The sequence below is a fragment of the Macrotis lagotis genome, chromosome 8 (assembly GCF_037893015.1).
Source record: "Macrotis lagotis isolate mMagLag1 chromosome 8, bilby.v1.9.chrom.fasta, whole genome shotgun sequence".
NCBI lineage: Eukaryota > Metazoa > Chordata > Mammalia > Peramelemorphia > Peramelidae > Macrotis > Macrotis lagotis.
Genome location: NC_133665.1, coordinates 113,389,478 through 113,416,690, shown reverse-complemented (window position 1 = coordinate 113,416,690; position 27,213 = coordinate 113,389,478). Strand labels below are relative to the sequence as shown.

General features: G+C 34.1%; 1 protein-coding gene across 1 annotated transcript in view; it reads right to left on the bottom strand.

The window, feature by feature from the left end:
• Positions 1–8,780: 8,780 nt before the first annotated feature.
• Positions 8,781–27,213, bottom strand: part of ADCY1 (adenylate cyclase 1) — a 370,465-nt gene continuing 352,032 nt past the window's right edge. The window contains exon 20 of the mRNA XM_074198240.1: positions 8,781–26,119. Coding sequence (XP_074054341.1) covers positions 25,781–26,119 — 339 coding nt within the window. The 3' untranslated portion in view covers positions 8,781–25,780. The remainder of the gene's footprint in view (positions 26,120–27,213) is intronic.

Sequence of the window (27,213 nt, the reverse complement as noted above, 5' to 3'; positions counted from 1 at the left end):
TGATCGGGGACATTTTAGGTGGTGACAGTTATTTGGCAGAAATCAAGTCATGCTCCTAGAGTTGGCAAAGGTCATGCAAACATCATGGCCTCCTAGGCCCTTCCTTGCTCAGTCTCCATGGTTACTATGTTTGTTGAACAGCAGTAATGGTAACTCCTGCTCCCTGCAATAACCCTGCCAACCTAATTAGAGAGAAATCGCACAACAAGGGGAGTTAATGCAACTCAGTATGTGGCAGAGAAAGAAATGCTGATGGTTATCTGCCTTGAGCAAGGAGCAACTAAATGTCTTTCTGCTCAGCAGCTGTGCAAAATGTACATTGGAAGCCAATAGAATGCATTCATGGTATTTGTATAGAACCCTCTGTATGTGGTTTTTTAATTCTGACAGGTATGAGATTTGAACAGAGTTCTTGGTACTTGGAGTTTATGCATGTAGACATTGATGTAATTACTCAAACTTGCTCATTCCTGGGACTTTAAAAGCCACATAATGATCTACACAGCTCCAAAAGAGTCAATCTAATTCACTTCCATCCAGGTAATGAGCATTTATTTTCTCTCCATACCAAAGTGACCATTTCTGGTGACAAGGAATTCAGTTAAAACTTCATTTGAATGACTGTATTCCCTTTCGTACTTTGTTCCCACCCTAACTTGATTATTTACTTGTTCTTAGAGCATTCAAGTCTGGAAAAAATCTATTAATCTACTCAAAAAACACCAGGCACCCCTTTTCTCATAGCATATTTCATTCATTTCCTTTGTGCCAGGTAGACTGAAGGCTTTAGCTAAGCCTTATTACAATTCAGGAAGTTACTACTTGCAGATTGATCATTTTTATTATAGCACAAAGAACCAAAAAGATCTCTGGGCTTTTTCATTCATCTAAATATACTTGTAGAATAGTGTGGCTTTTAAGAAATGTAGCTTACCCAACCCTAATAATTTCCCATAGAAGTTCTGTGAGGTTGCCCAGAAGACAATAGAAAGCCATATAGTAGATAAAACTGAAGCATATTCCCAATCATGTCATACATAAAGAGTGGCATAAAAAATGCAGCAGAGACAGGTCAGACTGGAAACAAAAAGTGTTGTTATTTAAGATCAAAGATGGGGAAAAAACCTGAGGATTGCAAAGGTACTTAAGAAATTTGCTGAGAAAGTATAGTTAGGAGAGAACTATAAAAATATCCTTCCTTTAACAAACATTCTTTCCCCACTTCCACCTCATACATACCCATTCAATCCTTGGGGAGAGTGGGTTAAAAATTAGTGGTTGATCCAAAGCATTCCTCTTATCTATCAGGTTTACATCTGGTTGTGGCAAGGCGAATGGACAAGTTTATTCCCTTTGCTTGTAGGACATATTTTCTGGATTGCTAGGCAATTTACTGAAGTGCTGTACAGAAATCTTCAGTGCTATCTCCTCATCAGTTCAGCTTCTGTAAATTCTTCTGGGTTTCTAATTGTTAAACATCTGCTGACTTTTCCAACTATCTGAGGCTCACAAGGTTGTAATCTAATCTATTCCATCACCAATACATAAGGTTAGGAAGGCAAGAGCAGTCACAACAGTGTTTATTATGACTGTTAATACCTCTCTTCCCACACAGGTACATACATTATTTCTTTTTCCTCACTCAAAAGATATCATGGAGAAGTGCACTGGAAATTCCAGTCCAGCCACTTCTTTTGCCAATTGTTTATTACTTTGATGATATTTTCAATGAGGCTTCTTTAGTGCATCATCATTTACATCATACACAACCTATTTGTGTTCAGCATATAACATTTAAATTGTCCAAATTTTGATTGCTTTTGAACATTCTGCTTCCAAAGATTCATAAACACAAAGTATCCCTTGGAGATTGCTGGCAGTAGAGAGAGAGAGAGAGAGATGGGTTTTTGTTTAAGGAGGGAGTTGACATTACTGAAAGTGCTTAACAATTTCTCAAATATGATTCAGGTCATGCTCTCACCTCTTTAAAGATAGGCTCATCTTGCTGTCCATCTCTCTGGAATTTTCAACCTAAATGGGGGGCTGATGGGCAAAATTAATAGGTTTCCCATTCAGCTTCAGGTCATGATCAGAGCAAAATATTTACATATACACATATACATGCACAGACATATATGTATATATTTTCCATATGAATTGTCTTTCTCCCTTCATTACTTTCTTCTTTCTTTCCTTTTATCTTCCTCCTCTTCCTCCCTTTTTCTCTTTTCCTTCCATCTTTTCTCCCTCCTCCTTCCTTCCTTCTCTCTCTCTTTCTTCCTCCCTCCCTTCCTTCCTTCTTTCTTTGCCTTCCCCTCCTTCCTTCCTTTTTATTTCCTACTTTTACATGGTGATGTGTGAATAGGTCACATCGAGCCTGAGATATTATCTAATAATGTGGCCCTGGGCAAGACTCTTATCTCTGACTACCTCAGTTTCCTTACCTATAAAATAGTTTATTTACAATTGATTAGAAAAGGATCTCCTAGAATTATGAGGATCAAATGAAATAATGTTTATAAAGTCCTTGGCACACCACCTAATAATATATAAATGCTAGTTAATTTCCTTCAAGAATTTTTGCATTATGATTTGATTAGACCTTTCTCTTTCCACCCTCTCTTCCTGTATCAAACTACCATTTGTTATCTTTCATTTTAGAAAGGGGGGGGCTTATTCTTAAAATAATTTGTATTTTCTATTTTCAGTCTACCACTTAGTAGATTCTGTGGAATTAAATGAAACCTCAAATAGTACTTACTCTAGCTGTGAGCAAATTCACTACCCTGTAATTTCCATAGAGACTTATAAAGATAATTATGGTAGAAAGTGCTTCTGAGTTGTTAAATCAAGTTGAAGCAACAAATATCTATAAAATATCTCATTTGTCTAAAAACTGAATTAGGTAAGAATTTATTTTTTAAAATTTATTTGATTTTTAATTTATGAAATAAATTATTTCCATAACAATGTAATTTTTAAAAAATATGATTACATATGAAATTGCAAATCTCTTATATGCAACTTACTATTCCTTTTAAATATATAATAAATATATTATCTTCCCCCATTCTAACAATAGCTTTTAGATACAAATATGTAATAATGTGTATGTACATATATGTGTAAAATAATTCTATTCTGTACATACTTTCATTTATCCCTTCTTTACTTAGATGGAGTAGCAACTTTTTCATATGTCCTTTGTAGTTAATTTGGTTATTCATAATAGTCAAAATGATGTAGTCAGTCAGAATTGTTCTTAAAACAGTATTGCTGTTACTATCTACAGTATTCTCTTGGTTCTGCTCATTTTACTCTTCATTATTTCATACAAGTCTATCCATGCTTTTCTAAGACTGTCAAACTCATTATTTCTTATAGTACTGTACTACTCCATCACAACACAAATCAAACTTGCTCAATCATTCCTCAATTAACAGGTACCCCCACAATTTCCAGTTTTCTTCCATTACAAAGAGAGCTGCTATAAATATTTTAGAACAGAAAAGGTTTTTTCCATGTTTTTCCTGGACCAAACTGCTTATCTCATTCCCTACAATATGGTGGTGCTCTATTTCAGTCATGTGTAATACATTGTTTGTTTCCCAGTTGATGGGCACCCCCTTCAGTTATTAGTTCTTTGCTACCTTGGAGAAATTGTTGCAGTAGATATTTTGGAAGGTGTAGAGAGTTTTTTTCCCTTTTTCCTAGATCACCTTGGGGAGCACACCTGATGGTGATTTTGCTAGATAAGAATTTCAATGAAGAAATAATTCAATTTACAGATTCATAGATTTTGAGATGGAAGGAACCTTAGGAGCAGGCCAGCTATGTAGGAGGTGAACCAGAAGAGAAAAAAAATCACAAAATCTTAGAGGAGAATATCAAAGAGTAGAAGGTGATAATGTCAATAGCAGCAGAAAGGTCAAAAATGATAGTTTCAGAAAAAAATTAGATTTGATGATTGAGAAATTTGTAATTTTGGAAATAGCAATTTTAGTTGAATGATGAAGTCAGATGCCAGACTGCAGAGAATTAGGAAGATAATGACAGGGAAGGAAGTGGAGCTATTCATTATAGACAGCTATTTTAAGGAATTTAGCCAGAGAAGGGAGAAGAGATGTAGGACACTCGCTAGCAGTAATGAATGGAGAGTATTCTGGAGGTCAGTAGGCAATAGCCAGCAGAATCTTGATTTAGTGATAAATATAGATTTCATGAATGTCAAAGGAAGAGAGATTACTGAACAATGATGGTAGAGCAGGAGCCTGGAAGTGACATTGGGGAGCAAGAACTATTCCAACACCCTCACTGCTACCAGTGACTTGAAGATATAAATGAAAATGCAATCGGTGCTGAAAAAAAAGAGTGTCTAGGGAAGCAATGTCATCAGAAAGGAGCCAGATCTCAGTGAGAACAAGAGGAAGGAAGAAGAGATAAAGGGAAAGTTTTAAAAATGGAAGTTGCCTCGTTACTTACACACATCAGGGAACACAATGGAAAGGCTGGGTACCTTATGAGTGGGACATTGATAGGGTTGTGGGAAGACAGTGATGTGAATAAGGGGATTGGGAGAATGTAAGAAGGGGATTAAATAATAATGGGGTTCAGAATCACTCAGATAAGGAATAATAGAATGGAGTATGTTAATCATTAAGAAATGAGTTCAAGTAGGTGATCATTGTCCATAGAGTTCAGGTGATACAAGGTATCAGGCAACTGTCAATGGTCAGAAAGGGGTGGGCAGTGCCTGGGCACATGCAAACTGATTATTATGGAGATTAGGTGGCTGGAAAGAATGTCTAGGTTTGATCCAGTGACTGTCCTGGGAAGCTAGGAAGTGTTAAGAGGGATGAAGAGAGTACACACCATATGACAAAGTAGTTAGAGGAGTTTAGAAAAAGGTGGCCAAAGAGTAGGAAGTAAAGAATCAGCTGTTTGTCCTATTGGGAATGATAAAGCATAGCCTGAGAAATAAAACAAAGAACTTTTTCTTCTTCTGCTTTCCAGCACTGGTTTGTATGTCTACATATAATATATTTGCTTTATCATCTTTTATTACTTAAAATGATTTGCTCTAGTTGAAAGTCATGAAATTATATTAAGTTCATCTAATGGGACCAAATTAATGAAACCTTTTAAAATTTGTAAAAAATCACAAGGAGAAACAATCAAGGATATACATAAAAATAAATAAGAAGATAATTCTAGTTAGTTTCCTTAGAAAACCACAAAACATTCAAATAATTTCCTAAAATTGAAAACACTAAGAGAAAGGATCATTGTATCAGAAAATTATGAAAAATCTAAAAAAAAGTTCTTTCCTTCCATATTACTCCTAGTGAATTTTAAGAAATGCATGAATTCATTCAGGAGAGAAGAAGTAAATTAAATCAGGGAGACAGGAGATGAGGGGAAAACAAAAAGAGAATAAAACCTAGAAAATAAATAGAGGCAATTGAAGAACTAAGATGGTAGAGAAGGGGGTAGATAAAATTAGAAATTAGAAGGAGGTGGTAGATAAAATCAAGGGTGAGATTCAGTGGTCTATATTACTGATTTTTATGAATTCATAATAACCAATTCTAAGGCAGCTAGGTGAAACAGTGAATAGAGTTAGGAAGAAACCCTCTTTGTGAGTTCAAATCCAGTCTCAGACACTTACTGTGTGATCCTGGACAAGTCATCTAAGCCTGTTTGCTTTAATTTCCTCATTTGTAAAATAAGGTGGAGAGGAAAATGGCAAGCTACTACAGTGTCTTTGCCAAGAAAACCCCAAATGGGGTCATAAAGAATAGGATATGACTAAAATGACTGAATAATAACCAACTCTATTATTCTTTCATTTCTTTATATTATTATTTGGTCACCATTTTATAAATCCCTCAAGTTAACTGACTATAATATATATGAATATGCATATATACACACACTCATATATATATATATATATATTAGAGCTATGTAATAGAGCTTGCAGGCTTTCTTGTTGATTAAAATTTGCAATTGTCTATTGATATAGGATTCCAGTATACTGGATTACATTTGCTACTCCAAATGGACCCATTGACTGCTTTTCTTTGCCCTCGTATCTCATTCTCACTTATGTACAGATGTGCCTTTCTTCCTTTTACAGAGATACAAACCTCTGTCCAAATCTTTACAAACTCCAAACACCAATCATATAAGATGATTTTTTTAAAAATAAAAATGTAGGAGGAGAAAAGAGTGCTAACAATGAAAGAACAGGGAACAGTGGGGATAACAGTTCATTTGAATAAGAAGAAACCAGATGCTCATGCTGCTGTCTATGAAGGCAAAAATCAGCATCTCTTACTAGTCCATCTTTCTCCAAAGGAAAGGAAACAGTTAAGTACTAGCTTAACCCAGAGAGGAGCTTTGAGATAATTCCTCTTTAAAGGCCAGTGAGGGGAGATATCCTATTTCCTCTGGCCACTTTGCAATCTCACCATGAAAGACCATCAGTTCTTGGATTTTGGTTGGGAAGGTTGCTCCTTGGTTTGCAATTAACATGGTCTGCCACTAGAGTTCACTGAATCACAAAGAAAGGGCCTGAGGTGAGTCTGTGTCTTTGTCTCTGTCTTTATCTTTGCTTCTCTTTATGTGTTTTTTCATGTCTACCTGGGTATCTCTGGGTCTCGGTCTCTCTCTCTCTCTCTCTCTCTCTCTCTCTCTCTCTCTCTCTCTGTCTTCTCTTTGTCTCCTTATGTCCATCTCTTTATATATCTCTGTCTCTGTCTATCAGTTTTTGCTCTTGTCCTCTTAACATGAGAAAACATTTATTCATAGGAGGTTTTTGCTTTTAAATATAAATGAATATCACACTGAAGTGGCTGGATTATCTGGATAGAAACAATGAACAAGAAATTGGAAAGTTTTCCAAATTATACTTGAACCATCCATGTCTAGGGGGAGCTTATAATATAAACATTTTATCTGGATCAAAGGGACAGGGTAGACTAGTAAAACTGAAACTTTGGAGTCAGGAGAACTGAATTTTATCCTGTCTTTAGAAATTAATAGCTGTGAAAAAGTCATTGAACACTTTAGAAACTTATTGTCTTTATATGTTAAATGGGAATAATTTTACTGTAAAATAAAGATATTGTACTCTATATTATACAATATTTTGAGAAAAATACTTTATAGACTTTAATATAAATATTAATTATTGTCATTACATGATGGGTAATATTTTGAGAAAACAAGAGTCATATTATGAAGGGCTTGAATATCATGATCAGAACTTTGTAATTTTAAATTTTTTTATTTTTCAATTTAATGTAATTTTTCCATTCATTATCAGTTAGGAGTCATTGAGTATTCTGGGGAAGAAGAATGACCTTATTGAGTCAATATATTAATAATATTACTCTGACAAAAGGGTAAGAGATGGGTTGAACTAGACAAAAAATGATTAATTAAAAGCCCATTGCAATAATATTATTGAGACAGTCAAACAACCATCAATAGCACATCTTTACTATGCATCATATCCCATGCTAAAATGGTGTTATGTAGTAGGGCAAAACCAAACAAACAAAAAGTCCCTTCCATCTAGAAGCTCCTATTTTAATGAATGAGACATGTATATATATATACATATATATATATATATGTATATATATATACACACATAGTTATATGTGAATAGATACAAGGTAATCTGATCACGAAATGCATTCACAGCTGTAGAAATGAGCAGAATCTTTTTTTTTAGGATTTTGCAAGGCAAATGGGGTTAAGTGGCTTGCCCAAGGCCACACAGCTAGGTAATTATTATGTGTCTAAGTTCAGATTTGAACTCAGGTACTCCTGACTCCAGGGCTGGTGTTCTATCCACCGCCCCTGAGCTGAATCTTGAAGGAACCTTCAGGAACCAAGAGAACTTGGACAGATCAACTTTGCACAGTTTATATTGAGTAAAGAGAAACAATCTGAAATGAGATTTGATCCCTATTGTTGAGAGCCTTGAATGATAGCATGAGACATGAACTGTATTTTATGTGCAAATGGCAGGGGTCTTTGACATTGGTTGATTAGGGAAATGAACTATCTACTTACTCTTACATAGTAGTTTTTTATTTAAAAGTATTGTTTAATCCTGATAAACAAATATTAGTTCATATTAAAATTATCACCTCCTTTTTCAATTTTATTGAATTGCCTAAAATCACAAAGCACTTGTCAAGGGTAGACTTGTGACTTAAACCTACTCCTTTTGAGTTGCCATTGTCTTTTCCACTAAGCTCTGTCATTATCTACTGAGAATGGCAAAAAACAGGGGCAATGAGAAAATTCTTTTTTTAAAAAAAAAATATTTACTAGTGGGTCCTGAAAATTGGAAGAAGAGTAAGAAATAGAATATAGTACTTTGAGAGATAATGGGCTCCTAAGACTGGAGACATTTAAGCAGATCTGGATAATCAATTGTTGAGAATATTAGAGAAGGGAATCTTAGGTAAAGATTAGTTTAGACAAGGAGTTATTAAGCTGATATCTGTAACTTTTTTATTCCAGAAAATATTTTTATAACTATTATTTTAGTATAATTAGTTTCATTTGAATTCCTTTGTATTTTAATTTGTACATTTAAAAATCATTTTTCTGAGAAGATGATAGTCTTTACTGACCTATGACAAGGTTAAAAAATCTTGACTTGGATGGTTTCTGAGGTCTCTGCTAGCTCAGAGATTCTGAAGAATCTATGAGAATATTTATTTCCCCAAAGAAAATAACTACATATTTTACTCAAGCAGATTTTTTTCTTTATTTTCATTAAATTAGAGTCCAGAAATTATAATAGTGCAAACACTCAGTATAAAAGTTGCAATAAGAAATGTACATTCACATTTAACATTTCAGTCCATTCACTTTTTAACATAAAAATAGGACAAATATGCTCTTCTCAATTTAACAATCCTGAAAAAGACTGGAAGATACTCAGTGTTCTATTTACATAAAAATAGACCCGTATTATTTATGCAAATCTATCATTAGAAGTTACCCAGTGATAACAAATTATTGTATTACTGAATAGATCTCTATTATTTTGTTGTACATAAGCAACAGCAGTGGGTTATAGTAATTGGAAAAAAATGGTATTTTGCCCACTATTCTCTTCTTTAAAGCTATGAATATCAATTCATATTGTAGCTGAATATTTAAAGAGTCCATAAAACTTCCATACCTCTTCTATAGAGGTGGGGAAAAAATGAGAATGAATTGGTTTCCAATGAGAATAAAATTAGTTTCAACATGATGATGTGTGGATGTCACATAAATTGCTTTAATTGGCATGAATTCGTGATTAATATTAAATAATGAAAGAACAATTAGGCAAAATGTAAAATACTGATAAATTAACCCCCCAAAATCTAATAAAATTAAGATTCATTTAAGCTCATGAAATTTTGTAATGATAATATCTTTACCCTAAATTGTACAGGAGAATAGCATCATTGCCCTGATTTAAAAACTAATCTTCATATTATAAAAGAAAAGTAATAGCTTAGTTATTTTGCACATGCTACATATTCTTAAAGTGAAACAAACCAAATTCCAAATTATCTATTTTTTCACTATAATTCAATGCCAAAGTGTGAAATTGTTCCAAAACCTTCAGCATCTGTTAGCATCAAAGCATGCACAAGAATCTAGATTTTAACATTGCTAAAGGCAGAGTCATTTGACTCTCTAGGATAGCCAAGTGCTTTGTGCTCTTATTTACATTCAGGGTATGCAGATATACCCCAAAAAATGAATAGCCCCCACATAAGAATGTCCAGTACAGACCATGCCAGATGTGCATTCTACCAGAGAAGTGTTCCCTGAGCCACTATGCTACCTTTTTACCTATCATTATGAGGTCAGGTATCTCAGGGGCTAAAGTAGAAGGGAACTTCAAGTTGGACATAGGGCTGAAAGAGTTTTTGTAATGCTGTTATTGTTGTTTCCTTTTTAATCAGTACAGTAGAATGATTTTTCACTTAGGTATGGGGCTTTATAGGATGATTAGAGTTACAGATTGGTTTTTGTAGTCAGTTTGTCCCATAATTTGGAAGATTAATAACCAGATGTGTTTAGTAAATAGACTTGTGGGTTAGCCTTAATACATCCTAACTTATATTTACATGATCGTTTCTGTATAAATAGATATTCCAAATTCTAAATAACTGACTTAGAATATCATCAACAGGGAACTTGGGGACTACTGATTGAGGTTAAATTATCTCACAGAGAAATTCAGTATTTACAAAACAGATTCACTGGATGATGAACTGTCTTGTGAATTTACAATATAGGTTATTGATTTGTATCATTTTATATCCATCCCCTTGCTCCTTTTTTACCCACTGAAAACATCCTGGCAAAGCTGCTATTCATGCATTTCAGTCTTAAATAAAAAAAAAGAAATAAATAATAATCTAAAGTAAAAAAGAAATAAAAAATAGAAATAACACAAAGGAGAGGAAATCAAAATGTATAATTATTAAAACTTTAAAATTTGCTTTAAAATAAAGCCCTGATGCTTTAACTCATGAATTATTTGTTAAGGTGTTGAATAGATACTTAAAATGCCTCTGTAAATTGAAATGAGTGTAGGATTTCCCTCTCAGTTCTGTCGTAGATAAGTATATCTCCTCATGTCACTGGAAAAAGTATGTCTTTGGCCATTGATAGAATTTAAATAGAGTAGGTCAATATTTCACATGCCTAGTAGAGAAGGAAAGTATCATTTCTGACTTTATTTTGTTTCTTAGAAGATGCACAAATGAAAATACCTGCTTTAATCATATCAAATTAAATCATATAAGATAAGAATTTAAGAAATATGTATGTGTGTATGTGTGTATATACATATACACACACATATACTACATTCAGAAGATTTGTCATCCTTTTGTGAAAAATTCTGGTTTTTAGAAGGGGGGAAATTTGTATATAATAAGGATCTAAAGGAAATACTATGTTGTATTTTGAAACAAATGAACACTGATGTTCTCTGGTCTATCCAACCAAAACATGAATAATTGGTTTGGTGAAGTAGAATTGTTCAAGGGAGATGAAATTTGGTCTATAACACAACCCAGGCAAAGGGTGCCAACAGTGTAGCTTTGGAAACCTAAATACTCTAAGGTGGATCTTTAGAGGTATAAAATATTTTGTGGATTTATGTGTGTAGATTCCTAGTAACAGTAATTTTGTGCTTAATGCTCTTCCAAAGGAACAGTGATTTTCTGGACAGTGAATTTGTATTGCTCCCATTATTAACTTCTCTCAGTTATCAAGAAATTCATTGTTCTAGGAGCAGGTCTCTAAAAATTGTATATTTCAAATAGGTAGAAAAGTTCTGTTTTAGTTTTGCCACGTAGGTGTGAAAAGTAAACCCATTCAAAAATTTAAGTGAGCAGTTATTGGGTAATTTAAGAACAATGCTTGCTATTGGATAAATTTTCTGATTTTTTTGGTGAACTTATTTTTGAGACCAATAGAATATATTATATCTCTGCCTTCTTTCAAAGGAATTTAATATTTATTCGAGACTAGTAGCAGGGAATGACAATTCAAATGCCATTACTGATGCTTACTTCTTGTGTGACCTTAAGCAAGTAGTTCTCTGGTCCTCAGTTTCTTCATTTGTAAAATGGGGAGGGGCAGAATTTGATCTAAATAATCTGAGGTCCCCAGATCTATAATCTATAATTTAGGCAGTCGTGCTCATAAAATCAAGTTGTAGATTGTTACATTATCCTTAGGACATTGGGCTATCTATGTATACAAATTGCTACAAGACTCAAGAATTACCCTTTCATTTTGTCTTACACACACATACATGCATGTCTGTTCTCTGGAATATATAACACACATTTGAATTGTGATTATTTTAGTGGAGATAATTCCTAACTCATGGTGTGTAAACTCTTTGTGCTCATTTTTTATTAGCAGTTCTCCATAGGACACAATTTTAGACAGTTGTCTAGGGGTTCAGAGTCATATAGCTAATAGATTTCAAATCACTACTTGAACTCAAGCTACTAAATCCAAGGAGGGCCCTCTTGACAATCCACTATGCTGCTTCAAGCAAAGTTGGGAATTATTTTAATGCTATAAGATACACAGAACAAAATCAAGTCTTCCCTAATCAACATTGGTGGGGTGGGGGTGGGGAATAGAATAAGAGAAACCAATGCCAATTAGCAATAAAATAAAAAAAAACATTAAAACAGTTGTTGGGGTTTTTTACTTATATCCTTTAGAAAAATTTTTTTACATCATCTGGGTTAAAAGACTGAGGAGGAGGCCAAATCAAAAAGTTAAGCAACTGGTTGTGCTTCTATGCCCCTCAGCAATTGATCAACTAACATTTTTATTAAATGACCTTATTTTTTCAAATCAAATAGGAACATATCAAGGCAGTTTGATGATCACTTCAACAAGTTGATTGGTTCCATGGATATAACCTTTTTCAAAAATAATTCTTCTCTCAAATCAATTTTAATCATAGTATAAATAATTTCTCTTATTTTGGGGACTTAAAGCAACACACACACACACACACACACACACACACACACACAAGGAATGTTTCATTTGGAAGAATGTCTTTAGCATATCAACTAGTTGAAAGGCACTGAGTGGGGTCAATTAGATTTTTACAAATTATACAAATGAAGGTGATCATTTTAATGTGATAAAATATAAATTAGAATCATTGTCAAAAAATATAGAGTATGAGAAAAACTTTATCACTTTGGTCTAACAGTAGAGCTTCTTCAATGAGGAGACATTTTGAGTAGGAGGCCTTGAAGGCAGGGTTTTTGTTTCTGTTTTGTTTTGTTTTGTCAAAGTCTCCCCCCACCAGGGATAGCCTGGTATATAGAAGGTCCGTGCTTACTTAATTGAATTGCATGTTAAAACTATGGTGAAAAAATACTTTTTAACATGGGAATATTTTATATTATTAGTCAATTTGTTAAAATAATCAAACTATGTTTATGAAATCAAAAAGTGAAAAGTCATTTGTATGTCTTCAAATATGCAAATATTGATGTCATATACATAGATAAAATATGATAAGCATAAATGGGGTTTTTTTCTTTGATTTGTTTTTCTGAAGACAGTCTGTATGAGCACTTCAGAATAGGATAAGCTACATTTAAAAATCACTTAAGAGGGAAAATGTTTAAATGAAAAGCTCCTAGAATTTTTGGAACTCAATAGTTAAAAAAAATTATATTGAAAACCTAATTTGCTTTGGGACATGTGCTTTATTAGTATCAATGATGTCACCTAGTTTGCTACAAAATATTCTTACTTTCATTTGAATTCCCTACCTTTAGTTGCCTAGCATTGTCTTTTCAATATTGAATTTACTAGAGTACTTTTGTCCCTACACCCTCCACGTGTGATCACACACATACAGCTTCTTTTCAGGAGCAGAGCTTTGAAAATGACCTTAGCACTATTGCTTCTATTTTGGTGGTTAAAGTCCAATTCAGCTATGATGTGGAAATGAAAGGTATTAAATTAATGAACTACAGATAACCCATTTATTTTCCCCTACAAGCTTTTACATGATTCAAACTGGGTAATCAGTATTAATACTGAACATGGTCTAAAAGTTAAGATTGATTGCACTGTCTCAGGCCAGTTTGGGAGTCAGGTGTAGATATGCCCATTTTCTTTTCTTCTATGAATTTTCCATCTATGTCTATACATTAAATCAAAATGAGGAGGGAAGTAATTTTATGATTCATGTAATCAATTACAATTAATATGGGTAATTATGACTCTAAGCCTTGTGTGTCAAACTCAGATTGGGAAACTGAATTTACCTAGGTAATTCCTTCAACATGCCCATGGAGACAAAGAACATTGTGCCCAATTCTTGATTCTCTTGCTTTCCTAATCCTATCTCAAATTTCAAATAACTATCACTGTCTATCATCTTAAACCCTCAGAGCAATGCCCTCCATGATATAGCCATAAGATTTATCATAAATTCAGAGTACAGAAGCCCAGAAATCAGCATTAGTTCAACATCAGGAAAGTCCAGTTTAAATGCTGGGTCATGTAGAACTATGCATAGCCAAGAAGATGTGTACATTTGTTGAATTAAAAAAAAAAACAATGCTGTTAGCACCTTCACTGTGAATCTTCCCTAAGAAGAACAATGTATATACAATCAGTATACAATATATAAACATAACATGGAACACTTGAAGCTTTGAAAGGCATAGGTTGTTCCATTTCAAATACATAAAAGTTCAACATTCATTAATTAGCCAAAAGTCTGAATATCAGGGCCTGATATGTTATGTAAGGAGATATTAGAGATATACAAAATGTGACAGTGCTTCTCTAAAACAGAAGAGGACATTTCCCTCATAATTTTAAAATTATTTATATAGTTTGCTTGATTCTTTTTTTTTTCCAGCTGCTTTAAGGTGAACACATCTGGGACAAAATCTACTTCCTACATTCTTCAATAAGACAGATCATACTTGGGAATAGTTTTTAATATCCAGTGGTATAAGGGGATCCTAATGAGGCACAGTGTACTACAATGGAAATATCTTCTGATAAGTGCATGCTCCTTTGTTGTTAACACTGGGATTTTTATTTTGGATTCAACATTTTTTAAGTTTTTTTTTTTTTTTTTTTTGCAAGGCCAATGGGGTTAAGTGGTTTGCCCAAGGCCACACAGCTAGGTAATTATTAGGTGTCTGAGGCCGGATTTGAACTCAGGTACTCCTGACTCCAGGGCCAGTGCTCTATCCACTGCACCACCTAGCTGCCCCCAGATTAAGCACTTTAAAAGAAATTGAATGCCATACTACTATGAACTAAGAATCAATTAGGCATGGAAATTATGTTCAAAGAGAAATAAAATAAGAATTGTGATTTGATGGTTTTTTCCTTTTACTTGAAATTTACTAAAATATTTAGTGTTGCTTTTTCATTATTTCTCATACTTTTCTTATTAACTCCTTTCTTTTTTTCTTCTTCTTTAGGCAGTACCATTCTGTCTTTTACAGATTTACTTCTTTTAGGTAGCTAGAGATCTGTCCCTCATTTGTGCTTTGGTTTCTACTCATCCCTACCATCATCACTGCTCCTCTTTTAAACTCATATCCTGAACTGTTCAAATGCACTGTTGGAAACATAAAATTGAAGTAAGAGAGCAGAGTAAATAACAGTGAGAAATGGGAAAGAATAAACGAGATGATGTAAGGCCTTGTATCAATATGATAATGGTTGTGATCACAAGCAGCTATAGGGACCTGATTTCTAGACTTTATGATAGCTCTGAGGTTCCTCTAAAACTGTTGGGAAATTTTGGAAGATTCATTTCAATACATTCTGCAGAACTTCCAACATCTGTTTTCAATCTACATGAATTCTTAAACTTAGTTTCTATTGGTTTATTCTTAGATTTTTCTGGTATTTTCTTTAGATCACTCAAATTATAGCCCAATTCCAAAGGAAGTTTTAAGATAGTGTCTTTAAAACTCTCTAGGGGCATAGGTAGAAATGATATTCTCTCTCCAAAAATCTCTTGATATCATGCATTGAGTTATAGGACCAAACAGCATCACATTTGACTATCTAGAGCCACAAAAAATAAATACATAAGTAATTAAAACCATAGTGGGTTGCCCAAGGATTTTAAAAAGGGAAGGTACTTTTTCTCAAACAATATCATGCCCTGAATTGACTGTCTTATCATAACATCATTTTAGTATATATTGTATTAATCAATCTTGAAGTACATATTTTATTTTTAAAAATGGACTCTGAATTTTAACAATTCACTAGATCTTATAAATTCAAAAAGTTATCCCTCAAAATAGTCCTCTTGAGATATGATAATCTTAATGTAACAGTGCCACTGTTGCTTAAGTATTTTTTTGAACACTGATTTCAAAGTCTACATTACATCCTTTGGAAAAACCCAAACATACCATAGAAAGCAGCACATTTTCATCATTTGAGGGTAAAGTTTTGGCTCCTGAATCAGTCAAAAAGCACTTAAAGAAGGTGCTGGTTAATTAGGAGGCTAATCAAACTGGAAAAATACCATTTTTTTTAGACAAAGGGTTTGTGTTTTTAAAAGGGAGGTACAACTAATGATCTTTATTTCCCTATGCAATTTTTAACCACAGATTGTGAATTTCATCCTGTCAGAATTCCAAAAAATGTAGATCTGGAAGGAGCCTTAGAGATTCTCTAGACTAGTTCTTCTTATTTACTGATGAGAAAATTTAAGCCAAGAGAAGCAAAGGCATATTAGCTCAAGATCACAGGGGTCGGGTCAACCACAGAGTTAGGGTTTCAACTCAGATGCTGTGGATAACAACTCAACACTTCTTTCCACTATACCAAACTGTGATTCCTACTTTGAAGGACAAATGTGACGGCTGTTTGTTTGTTTTGTTTTGTCTTTTTAAAAGCTCAATCTTTACAATTAGCTTAGTGAAGAATTTTTAAGTACAGTTCTAAAACCTATTATATATTTCATTTATTTCCATAATACAATTATTTTTATTTCCTAAAGTGAAAATTTTGACTTGTCAATAAGAATGACAACAATTAATAATATGCTTAATTTAAGGAAGGCCCAATTCAAAATAGATCCACCTTACCTTTATACCTCGATTAAATTAAGAGTTTAGAAAGATATATTAAATCTTTCAAGGCATCTGGGGAAATATCTTTTAGATTGTAGATTACTATTAAATATAACCAAAGATAAACAGGGTATTTTGTTTAAACACTCTTTAACACATTGTTTCATGACAGATAAATTAAAACTTGGATAATTTTTTTGTTGAATTTTTCAGAATTTTTAGCAGAGCATAGATTGAATCACAGAGGCACTCCAGAGTATCTGTTTCATTAGGCATACTTTAAATCATAGAAAAATGAATTGCAGGGCCACACAATCAATATTTTACCTGACAAATTCAAAACTATTTTGATCTAGAAAGAGGTCTCTATTAACTTAGTTATACACCAGAGAATATTTTATTCTTTTAAATTCCAATCTCTATTCTATATTATACTTGGTCATAAATCCTACCCTATTAAAGCATACAGTGAAATTATGCTTTTTTTTTCATAAAATCAGAGACTCTTGTAGAATAAGAGACTGCAGCTTTGGAAGAAAAGAAATAATGCCAAGATGTTTTCATGTGGTTCTCTATTGGAAGCAAGTTGGAAGTTAATTTGAGAGAATTGGAAGCTTACAAATACAAGCTTATTAATGGAAATTTAAATATGAAATATGAAAACTCTGCACCAAATTCTTGCTTCTATGATCCATGCCAATTGGTTTAATATGAACTGTGGCTTGGGAGGTCATAATTTGTCTCTGCATAGAAAGTGATAAGTGTATGTTTGTATGTCTCTATGCATGTGTGTACACATGTGCAATGAATCAAATGTCTCTGCTATATTTCTGCTTCAGATACAATAATTATACCACCCTCTTGAAATAGTAATACATGGGTAACATCTCTGCTTCTTTCTTTTATACCTGTCCAATATCACATGAAGGAGGAATGCTCGCAATACTTATATGATTAATATTTCCATTCATTTTATGTTACAGTGTATAGACTTAGATTTATTGCTTCTAATGATTGAAGGTGTGAAGTTTGAATAGATGGCTTTTATACTATGAATGATATAGATGTAAGATGAAATTTTTGGTAGTAGGGGAACTATTTTTTTCTGGGCTAGCATTTTCTTTCAAAATTTGCTCAGTTGAATGCACATGCACAGACTGGGGACACTCTGTCAAAAGTGATATGTTCAAGCACTTAAAAAACATCCTGGATTTTGTTTTGTTTTGCCATTTATATCAGCATGAGTGGCATGCAAGTGGTTGCAAAGAGGAGCACAAAGAACGGCCCTTTCCAAAGAGCTAGTCATCATCATGCAGGTGTAAAACCTCTGTTATTAAAAAAAACCATAAACATCCGTCAAAAGTGTGCTGTGTGATGTCATTATTAGAGGGATGTGTGTGTGTGTGCATGTAGTGTGTGTTTACAAGTGGACATGCAATTACTTATAACCAATGAACTATTTACAATTTTTTTCATAATAAACTCTTTAAAGTGAATAATACATTAAAGGCCAGCATTTGTACTTAACACTGTACAAGATTAAAAATAAATAAGGCAATATCATACAAGTTTATCACAAATTAAAAAATGTTGCTTATCACTGCAATACAAAACTCCAAAGGACATTATGGCTAAATAGTGCTCCTGTTCCAACAGGGCCCATACAGAGCTTGGAATTGCTGATGATAAAGGAAATAGTTGTTTGTTAAAGTGAACATACTTGTGTGAATCACTCACTGATACACATTCCCCTTTTCTAGGAATGGAAATTCTATTGTTTATGTTCAACAGCCTTGAGCTTGTGGTCTGTGGCACCTACTAGTATGATATCTAGAGGCTTTTGTGTCTGCAAACTTTCTAGGCTGAATGGCCTATTGAGTCAGATTCCACAACAACTTAAGCTCTTTTCCGGGATGCCATTAGACATCATTGCCCCCATTAACTGTTAAGGCTAAATTCATTCTTCAGGGCCACTAGGCTACAGTTTTAGTGACCTAGAACAGTCATTTACTGGAAGAGCTCTTTTTGCTTCCAAAAAATGTCCAAGATATACTGAAGCATCTATACAAACATTAGCATAAATGGAGTCAGCATATTCTCAATGACATTTCTTACATGACTTCTTTATTTCTTCACCTGTGGCCACACATACACATACACGCACACATACACACACATACACATTCAAATCCAACCACACACTTGAATTGACCAATGGTGGGGGGAGCAGGAAAGTGGGAGAATAGATCTGTGATTTCATTGGTAAATGGGACACCCAGGAAGGAGATTCTTTTGTAAAGCAGACAGGCACCTGTTCCTAGAGAGCTACCTGGGACACTGGAAAAATAAAGTAACTTGCCCAGAGTCATATACCCAGTAGGTGCCAGAGGCAGGATTTGATCCCATGTCTTACTGATTTTAAAGCTATCTCTCTAATCATTATGCAACACTGCCTCTGTGACCAAAAAAATTCAATCAAACTACCGATTTATACTTTAAATGAGTGATTCCTTTTTTATTTTTTTCCTTCCTATAATGTTACGTCTCTCCTTCCTCTCTTTTCTTCTTTCAAGAATTGAATTAGTTGTTTTTAAAGATACAACTATAGTCTCTGTATTGGCAAAATATTAAAAACACACACAAACATCCAGTATGATCATAGAACAAGCTCTGAGATTTTAGGAAGAGCTACAATGTAAAACCAAAAATAAAAATTGTAAGGGGGTGTGGATGTATTCAGCCATATAATAGCTATGATTCCAATGCTCATGAGAGACATTTGGAGGGAAAATACATACAGTGTATATATTTGAAATATTCTGTTCATTTTTGATTAGTATATAAAACTCTTGGAACTATTTATTCAAGAACTTCATTGAATATGACTTTGTAATTTCAATTCCATAAAACTTGGTGGGAAAAAGTGCTGAGAGATTAATGGTTTGTAAATCTATAAGGAAGGAGAGATTGAGACAGGAAGGAGAGAACAAAAAAATAGGAGTCTGAAGAGCTCTTCTCATCTTCTGGTATAAAGATATTCATCACTATTATCATTTCAAAAGAAATCATGCAAATAGTAGTGAAACATTGTGCTTTCAGTAGACAATCCTACAAAAACATTGTGTCATAATTGGCACCTATTTGGAGAGGATGGGAGGACTTTCAAATTGGAATGTTGTCTAGGTTTCAGTAATACAGATTAAATTTGGGAATTATTCCTGTCCTTCTTTGAATGATCTAAATGTCATGACTATAAGGAAAAGAATACTCCCTGTTACAGGGGTTGTAGCAAGAAGAACCAGTCTATCAAGTCAGAGTTTGAATTACAAAGAGCTATCAAAAATCTGATACTGTGAGTGTGGTGGGGGAGAAGAAGAAGGGAAGGCTGATTCAATTAGGTACTACAAAGAACTGAAAGAAATTTTAAGTCTTAGGGTTACTTTTCTGGTGTCAGGTGACTGAGGTGAAAATGGCAACATTTGCTGACTCTTGTGAATGGTCCAAGTTCTAAGCCCTAATTACAAAAGGGCTGTACTACCCAGTTCTAACTGCCTAAAGAAGTTGCTGCCTGGTTCACCTGTACCCTCCACAATATGGGGTTGGAGGAATTTTAAGAGATATGGGAGTGACTCTGAACAACCCATAAAGAAAGTAGGGTATGAATTTTCCAATACAGCACATAAGGGAGGGAATTCCTTATTTTTTATATCCTTTACAGAGCTATTATCACTAAAATATGCTATGGGAATATATCCTCCTTGTTATAAAGTTATTTCAATAAATGGTGTATTTCCCAAATGTTGAAATGAATTAATGAATTTGTGAACCATGCCAAATTGTTCATTGTAAATATATCCTCTTCATAAATACAGTTTACATGAGTTATAGGTGGAAAGAATATTTTTTAAAAAATACAACAGGATATGGGTAGAGAGTTAACTTATTGAGATAAAATTAATAAAATGGGAAAGGTTCTATCTATTCAAGATTCTATTGTTTAAAAAGGGATTCCCCCCAAAATAAAAAGGGAGCCACCACATAAAATGAAATATCAAATATTAACTCTACTCTTCATCTGAATTTCCTTGAGTAAAAGATTCCAACAACTCTTAGACAAAATGAGGTTGGTTCCAAATGCACCTCTTGCTGAGATGGATTTCAATTTTGGCTCCTTCTGATCAGTGTTGTCCTATTACAATTCATATACTGATGCTGAAGTATCTACTACATGTTCTGATGTTGAAATATCTTCCCATTGAAGTATCTTGGGATAATTTCCAAAATTTTATTGGAAATACCATGTTTTGATCCGAATATGCCCATCTTTTACTTATTCCCTTGGTCTTTAGATCAAGCTTCTTGGCTTTGAAACTGGTCATTTTTGTTTGTGTTAATAGGACCCAAATAATATGATTTCATTGATACTTCTTTTCTCTATCCACTCATGTAATCTTCCACATGAACAAATTCTGCTAATACATATATTTGAACCTATTTATGAACCTGCCCTTAACTGTATCCATTCACTCTTAGAGACTGGTCCAGATGAACTCTTCTGCCTACACATTTGTGGAGCAAAATGATTCTGCTTGGTTAAATGATACTTCTTCCTTCAAGAAATCATCACATTATTCTCTCTCTGATCTCTCCTGAGCATCTAGAGATGGAATCCTGCAGAGTATAAGAGTAAGGACCCAAATATTTCCACAGAGAGCATACACCACATACTCAACTTTGTGCTGTTCAGTCAGGATTCTATTGATAATTTTTCCCCTAAATTGTATAACATTATTGTGTTCTACTGAAGACCCTTATTTTTAATGCACTCTGAGGAACTAAACTTTCTTTGCTCAACTCTATGATCAATTCATTTATTCCACAACCTTCACTGAGCACCTATGATAGGCAAGGCACTGAAGGAAATAAAAAGATGAATATGATAGTTCATTCCCTCAAGAAATGTATAATTTTATCAGCACTGATTCCACATTATAGTTTTATCTCCCCAGCTTTCAAAGGCAGAACAATCTAATGGAATTATCAAAATAAAACTTTCTTAACAAGAAATGAACCCAAATTGATTTGTTTTATCCATGAGCATTCCTTATCTACTAGTTGGTTACTAAACAACAGAACTAGCTATCTAGGACAAGGATCCCAGCTAAAGTTTGTTTTCAAGAATAGAGGCACACCAGAAGCTATACACCATATAGTCTAAATTATCATGGCCCATCAGTAGGAAAACTATGCTAAGAAATGCTCTCTTATCTCTTTCTTCCTGTCCCTTTCATTCCTGATCATATTTCTTTATAGAATTTAACTTCCCAGTGATATATTGATTATCTGGTGGCTCCAGGATGATTAGGGTGACATTTTGATAATGGGGGGGTGGTAAGTCACCTTGTATATGATACCACATGCTTCCTGACACCTGCCAATTTTCTAAGTGTCACCGAGGATGCCCAGCTTTACATGCAAACATGTCAAGTTCTGCCTGAGGGAACTTTGGGTAGAAATTTTAGCTCCACTTGAAGTTACAATTCCACCTGCAAGTTTTGCATTCTTGTGACATTCTAACTCCTAGTTGTACAGTTTTATTACTATGGCTCTAAGCAGATTACTGTAGTGAACACAAGAACTTTCTTTGGGACTTGGCATTACTTCCTGCCCCTCCAAATGGATTAGTATTTTTACCAAATGAAAGAATCACAGAAGAATTTGGTGGAGAATCGGGATTCAGATCTTAACTCTGCCACTTATAGGCTGTGTGACCTCAGGAGAGTCATCATCTCCCCCTGCTTCATTCTTTTGTAAAATGAGGGAACTGAACCAGATCATCTCTAATTGCACACTGCCTTGAACACTCCAAGTGATCCAATTTGATTTCTGCAACCCTCCATCACCCCAGTTCTGGCAGTGGCTGAAGTGTTCACCATTCTTGACCCTCTTTTCATCCTTCATAGTACCAATCTAGTGTCTCCTGGATTGTGATAGTATTGTCAGATCACACTTGAAATTTACACAGCTTCTCTCTGTATTTCCTTTCCATCAGTGACCCTTAATTTGCTGTTTTTGGAGAGTTATAATTATTATTTGTTCATGGATTTTAAATTATAAGGTAATTCAGAAATATCTTATTTTTACATCATTTTACAGATGAAGAAACAGAGGGTCAGGGAGATTTCTACTTGCCCAAGGTCTGATCAACACAAGTCTGATAACCCATTCCCTAAGTCAGTGGTTCCCAATCTTTTTGATTTAAGAATTTTGGTCTAATAATTATTGAGGACCACTGCCCCCAGGCTTTTGTTTTTGTGTGTTATATTTGCCAATATTTGCCATATTAGAAATGAAGACATTTTAGTAATATTGTAAAAATAGTTATGGCCTTATAGAACCCCCTACAAAAGTATGAGGGACCATTAGATATCTTCAGACTATACTTTAGAGATCCAATATCAAAGATGAAGGGACAGTTCAGGAGGAAAAATTAAATATTCTATCAGACAATTCTGGAGTATCTGAGGGGTTTTTAAGGAGTGACTGCAAGGTGTTGAATCTCCTTTAGCATCACACAGAACTTTCATAAACTAAATCCTTCCCTTATCTTGATGTACTACTTAAGGTCTCCACCACCCTTTGCATAAATTCTATCTGGAATCTTCATTGGTTGTTAGCATAGGGTAATGTCATATACTTGACCTAGACTTGACCCAGTCCAAGTAGACTTCCAAAAATCAGACAGATATTTCAGCACTAATGGGAATCTCATTTTGAATGATTCCTTTTGATTCCATGCTGTCTTCATAGTTTTTACCTTCATATAATTTTATCAATATTAGTATATTACATATCTGTTTTTATGATTTTCTTGTTGCCTTTCAGGTTTGCATTCCTGAATCCCCCCCCACCAAATCATTCTAAGATCATTTCTTTATTCTCAACTATGGCCACTCAATCATAACAACCTGGCCATTCAACCACAACAGGATCATCCTTTATCCTATATGTTTCTAACATAGGGTCAACAGAAGTGTCAGAATTATCTTTAAGAAGCAAATGAATATAATAGAGTTTCTCCTGCTGACAAACTGGAAGGCTGTAATCCAAAAGACGAATCTTTGACAACTCACAAAATATGAATACTGTTCTTGTAAAAGTCAAGGCTTTTCACTTTACCTGTCCTAAAAACACCAAGCTCCAAAGAAGGGTATCCATAGTCTTTGATGGAAAATAAATTTCTATGAGTATCACAAGAATTTTAGATCCAGTAAGTGATAGGATTCAATTTTAATCTCTGCCCTCTTTCTGGCTAAACCTAATAGACCAGGGCTAGGGGTGGCTAGGTGGCACAGTGGACGGAGCACCGGCCCTGGAGTCAGGAGTACCTGAGTTCAAATCCGGCCTCAGACACTTAATAATTACCTAGTTGTGTGGCCTTGGGCAAGCCACTTAACCCCATTTGGCTTGCAAAAATACAAAAAAAGATAAAAAAATAAAAAAAAATAGACCAGAGCTATCACCACCCTATTTGCTAGTGATCATCCTTCCTACAGACTCTCTGACCTACATAACTTTAGACCTTACTTAATTTTAGAGTCTTTCTAGTCCTTTCATATTTTCTAGATGTTCCCTAATTTTTATTACCACCCTGGGTTTAGAACCTGACAGGACTCAGTCTGCTTTACTTAATTTAATTCTATTATTCAGTTGTACCCTTTCTAACTAATTCATGTCCTAAATGACTTCTGACCTTTAATGAATGCTATAACTTTACAAAGATACATACATCAAATTCACAGAAATAAACTGTCATCACTATCTACTTTAACATAGAGTTCTGTACCTTTGGGATAGAGAAATTTTTTTGGTCTAAAAATTATTTTCTTATGCTAAAATTGTCTGTTCAGAAAGATTAGAAATTCTAGGTGAACAAGATTTCTGATAATATAAACTTCCTGTTTGTTTCTCTCCAAAATAAAGCAAAGTACTATATTGTTCAACTCATAGGAACTTAAAAATCAAATGTGAAAAAAGATGAGAAATAAGATTTGCCTTGAACAATAACACTGGACATTTAAAAATGAGATTGGAGGATTTTATAAGTTTACTTATATATTTATAAGTTTACTTATATAAGTCATCAAAGTAAAAAAATCATTGGCAAGGCATAAATACTACTACTGACATTTACAGAAAGTGAGGAATTGGTAAGAAGCCCCTCATTCTCTCTGCCCTTGGAAGAAATCCAATTACTACAATATTCATGCAGAAGGAAAGTAGACTCCTAAATATTGTTGGCCTATTGCTGTACCTGAAGCATGGAATCTCTGGTTTGATCTGCACCCTGTGATTGATCATGGGGCAACATCTGGGCAAAGATGCTTAGAGATAATTCAAGTATTTGTCAGTATTCCATCGGGGCTCTCAGTCCAGACTTTTTTTTAAGCTAATTTTGACTTATAGTACTAAATGTGATGCTAATTGGATGTTTTCCAGAGTTGGAAGAAGCAAGTTAGAGTGAGCAGATGCAGCTGTTTTGTAACTGACTTAGTTCAGTCTTGGATAAAGCTGCTGACTTTTTTAGGCTTGTTTATTAATTCAAACTCTGAGCAAAACTTTCATTGTTCTTGCTATAACCCCAGAATATGTTCCTAAGAGCCTGTATCCCTCATCAAAATTTTAGACCCAATTCAGTCCAAACAATAATGGATATGAAGATATGACATAGCTCCCTTATGTCATTGCAAATAAGATTTAAATAAATGCATGTATCTATATAACTTTGTATGCCTATATATAGGAGTGTGAGTGTATATGTGTTTATATATAATCAGGATATACACACACATACATTAGCATTTACACACACATCTTTTAAGTATACCATTTACCTTTTTAAAATTCCAAGAAAATTTTCTTATTTTCAGAAAATCTGCATTATTCTTGTCCTAACACAACTCTTAGCCCTTATCGCTTCCATTCCAAGTTTTTCTTCTAAGGAGCTTCCTGGCTTTCTTTGGTTGTGTTAGATTGGATCCATGGTTGATGCCACAACCTATGACCTTAAGCCCCGTTGGCAAGTATTCATGCTCTCTGAGTTCACTTGCAATGGCACTCGTCTAGGCTTCTTTTACAGCTGGCACAGAAGGAAGGTAATGGAGCGTTGGATTGGTGTGGGTGCCTGCTGTCTGCAGGGCTCCAATCCCAGCTTTGACTGTAAAGCTAGCCACAGATGAGACAGAAGGGCAGCTGGTACCCAGTTTTGTCTGAATGTTTGATTTCCCATATGGATACATTTTCCGCTCTAAGTTTAAGGACTTGGTTTGAGAATTACTTCCATTTGCTTTTCCTTCCAGAAAATAGGTCAACATTTCACCTTTTCCCTTGACACTGACTTTCCCTCGACATATAAATTCATAACTACACCGCTTTAATAACCGATGGACTTCTTCTGTGACCTGTTGGCAAAAATATATAAATAAATAAAAATTAAGTGTCATTCAACAAGCATTTACTTACTATGTGTTATGCATTTTACTAGACCCAGGGGATGCAAAGCCAAAAATGTATTCACTTAAAAAGCTTGGATTCTATTTGGGGGAATGGACAGCATATTCACAGACAAGTGAATATAAAATGCATACAAATTTAAAACAAAACACTTTGAGAAAGTGGTTTCTTCATATTTTATTATCAATTTGTTTTATACTACCTTCATTTACAAATATATATTGTTTTTTTCTTCCTCTCCCTAAAGAGTAATATATTGTAAAAACATAAAAAGAGAGAGAGAGGGATAGACAGAGATTTTAGCAAGACTAATCATCACTAACCAACACTAAACAGTATATTAACCAAAGAATCTGGCAATATTTGTACTCATACTATTTATCTCTACAAAGAAGGGAAAAGTCTACATTTTCTCATCTCTTCCTTGGAACTAAGGTTGGTCTTTATAATGTCCCAGTTTTCGGCTTCCTATTGTTGGTATTTCCATTTATATTATAGTAATTATGTCCCTGATTCTGTTTATTGTACTTGGATCAGTCATTCCATACTTCTATGAATTCTTCACAGAATTTGTTCTTTCTTAAGGTGCAGTAAAACGTGATTATATTCATATACCACCTTTCATTTAGTCATTCCTTAGTAGGTAGGTATCTGTTTTACTTCCAGTTCTTTGTTTAAAAAAAAAAGTTTGGGAAAGACTATTTGGTTCATATAAGATCCTCCTTTTTGTCTGCTCTGCAGGGATATATGCCTAGAAATGGAATCTCTGGGTCAAAGGTCATAGACATTTTTAGTCAGATTCTCAGGATAATTCCAAATTGCTTTCCAGAATGGTTGGATCCACCAGTAATATATTAGTATACCCTCAAGGAATCAGTTTTTACAAGTTTTTGTAGGTGTCTGTTCTTCAAATTAAAATTACTCAGACTATTCCATTTAAAGCAATTCAACTGACTTTTGTGGAAGATTCTGCACTTATTTGGCTTTTGGGATGCAAAGATGGAAAACAAAAAAGCTGTCCTTGTCCTCAAACATTCATGTC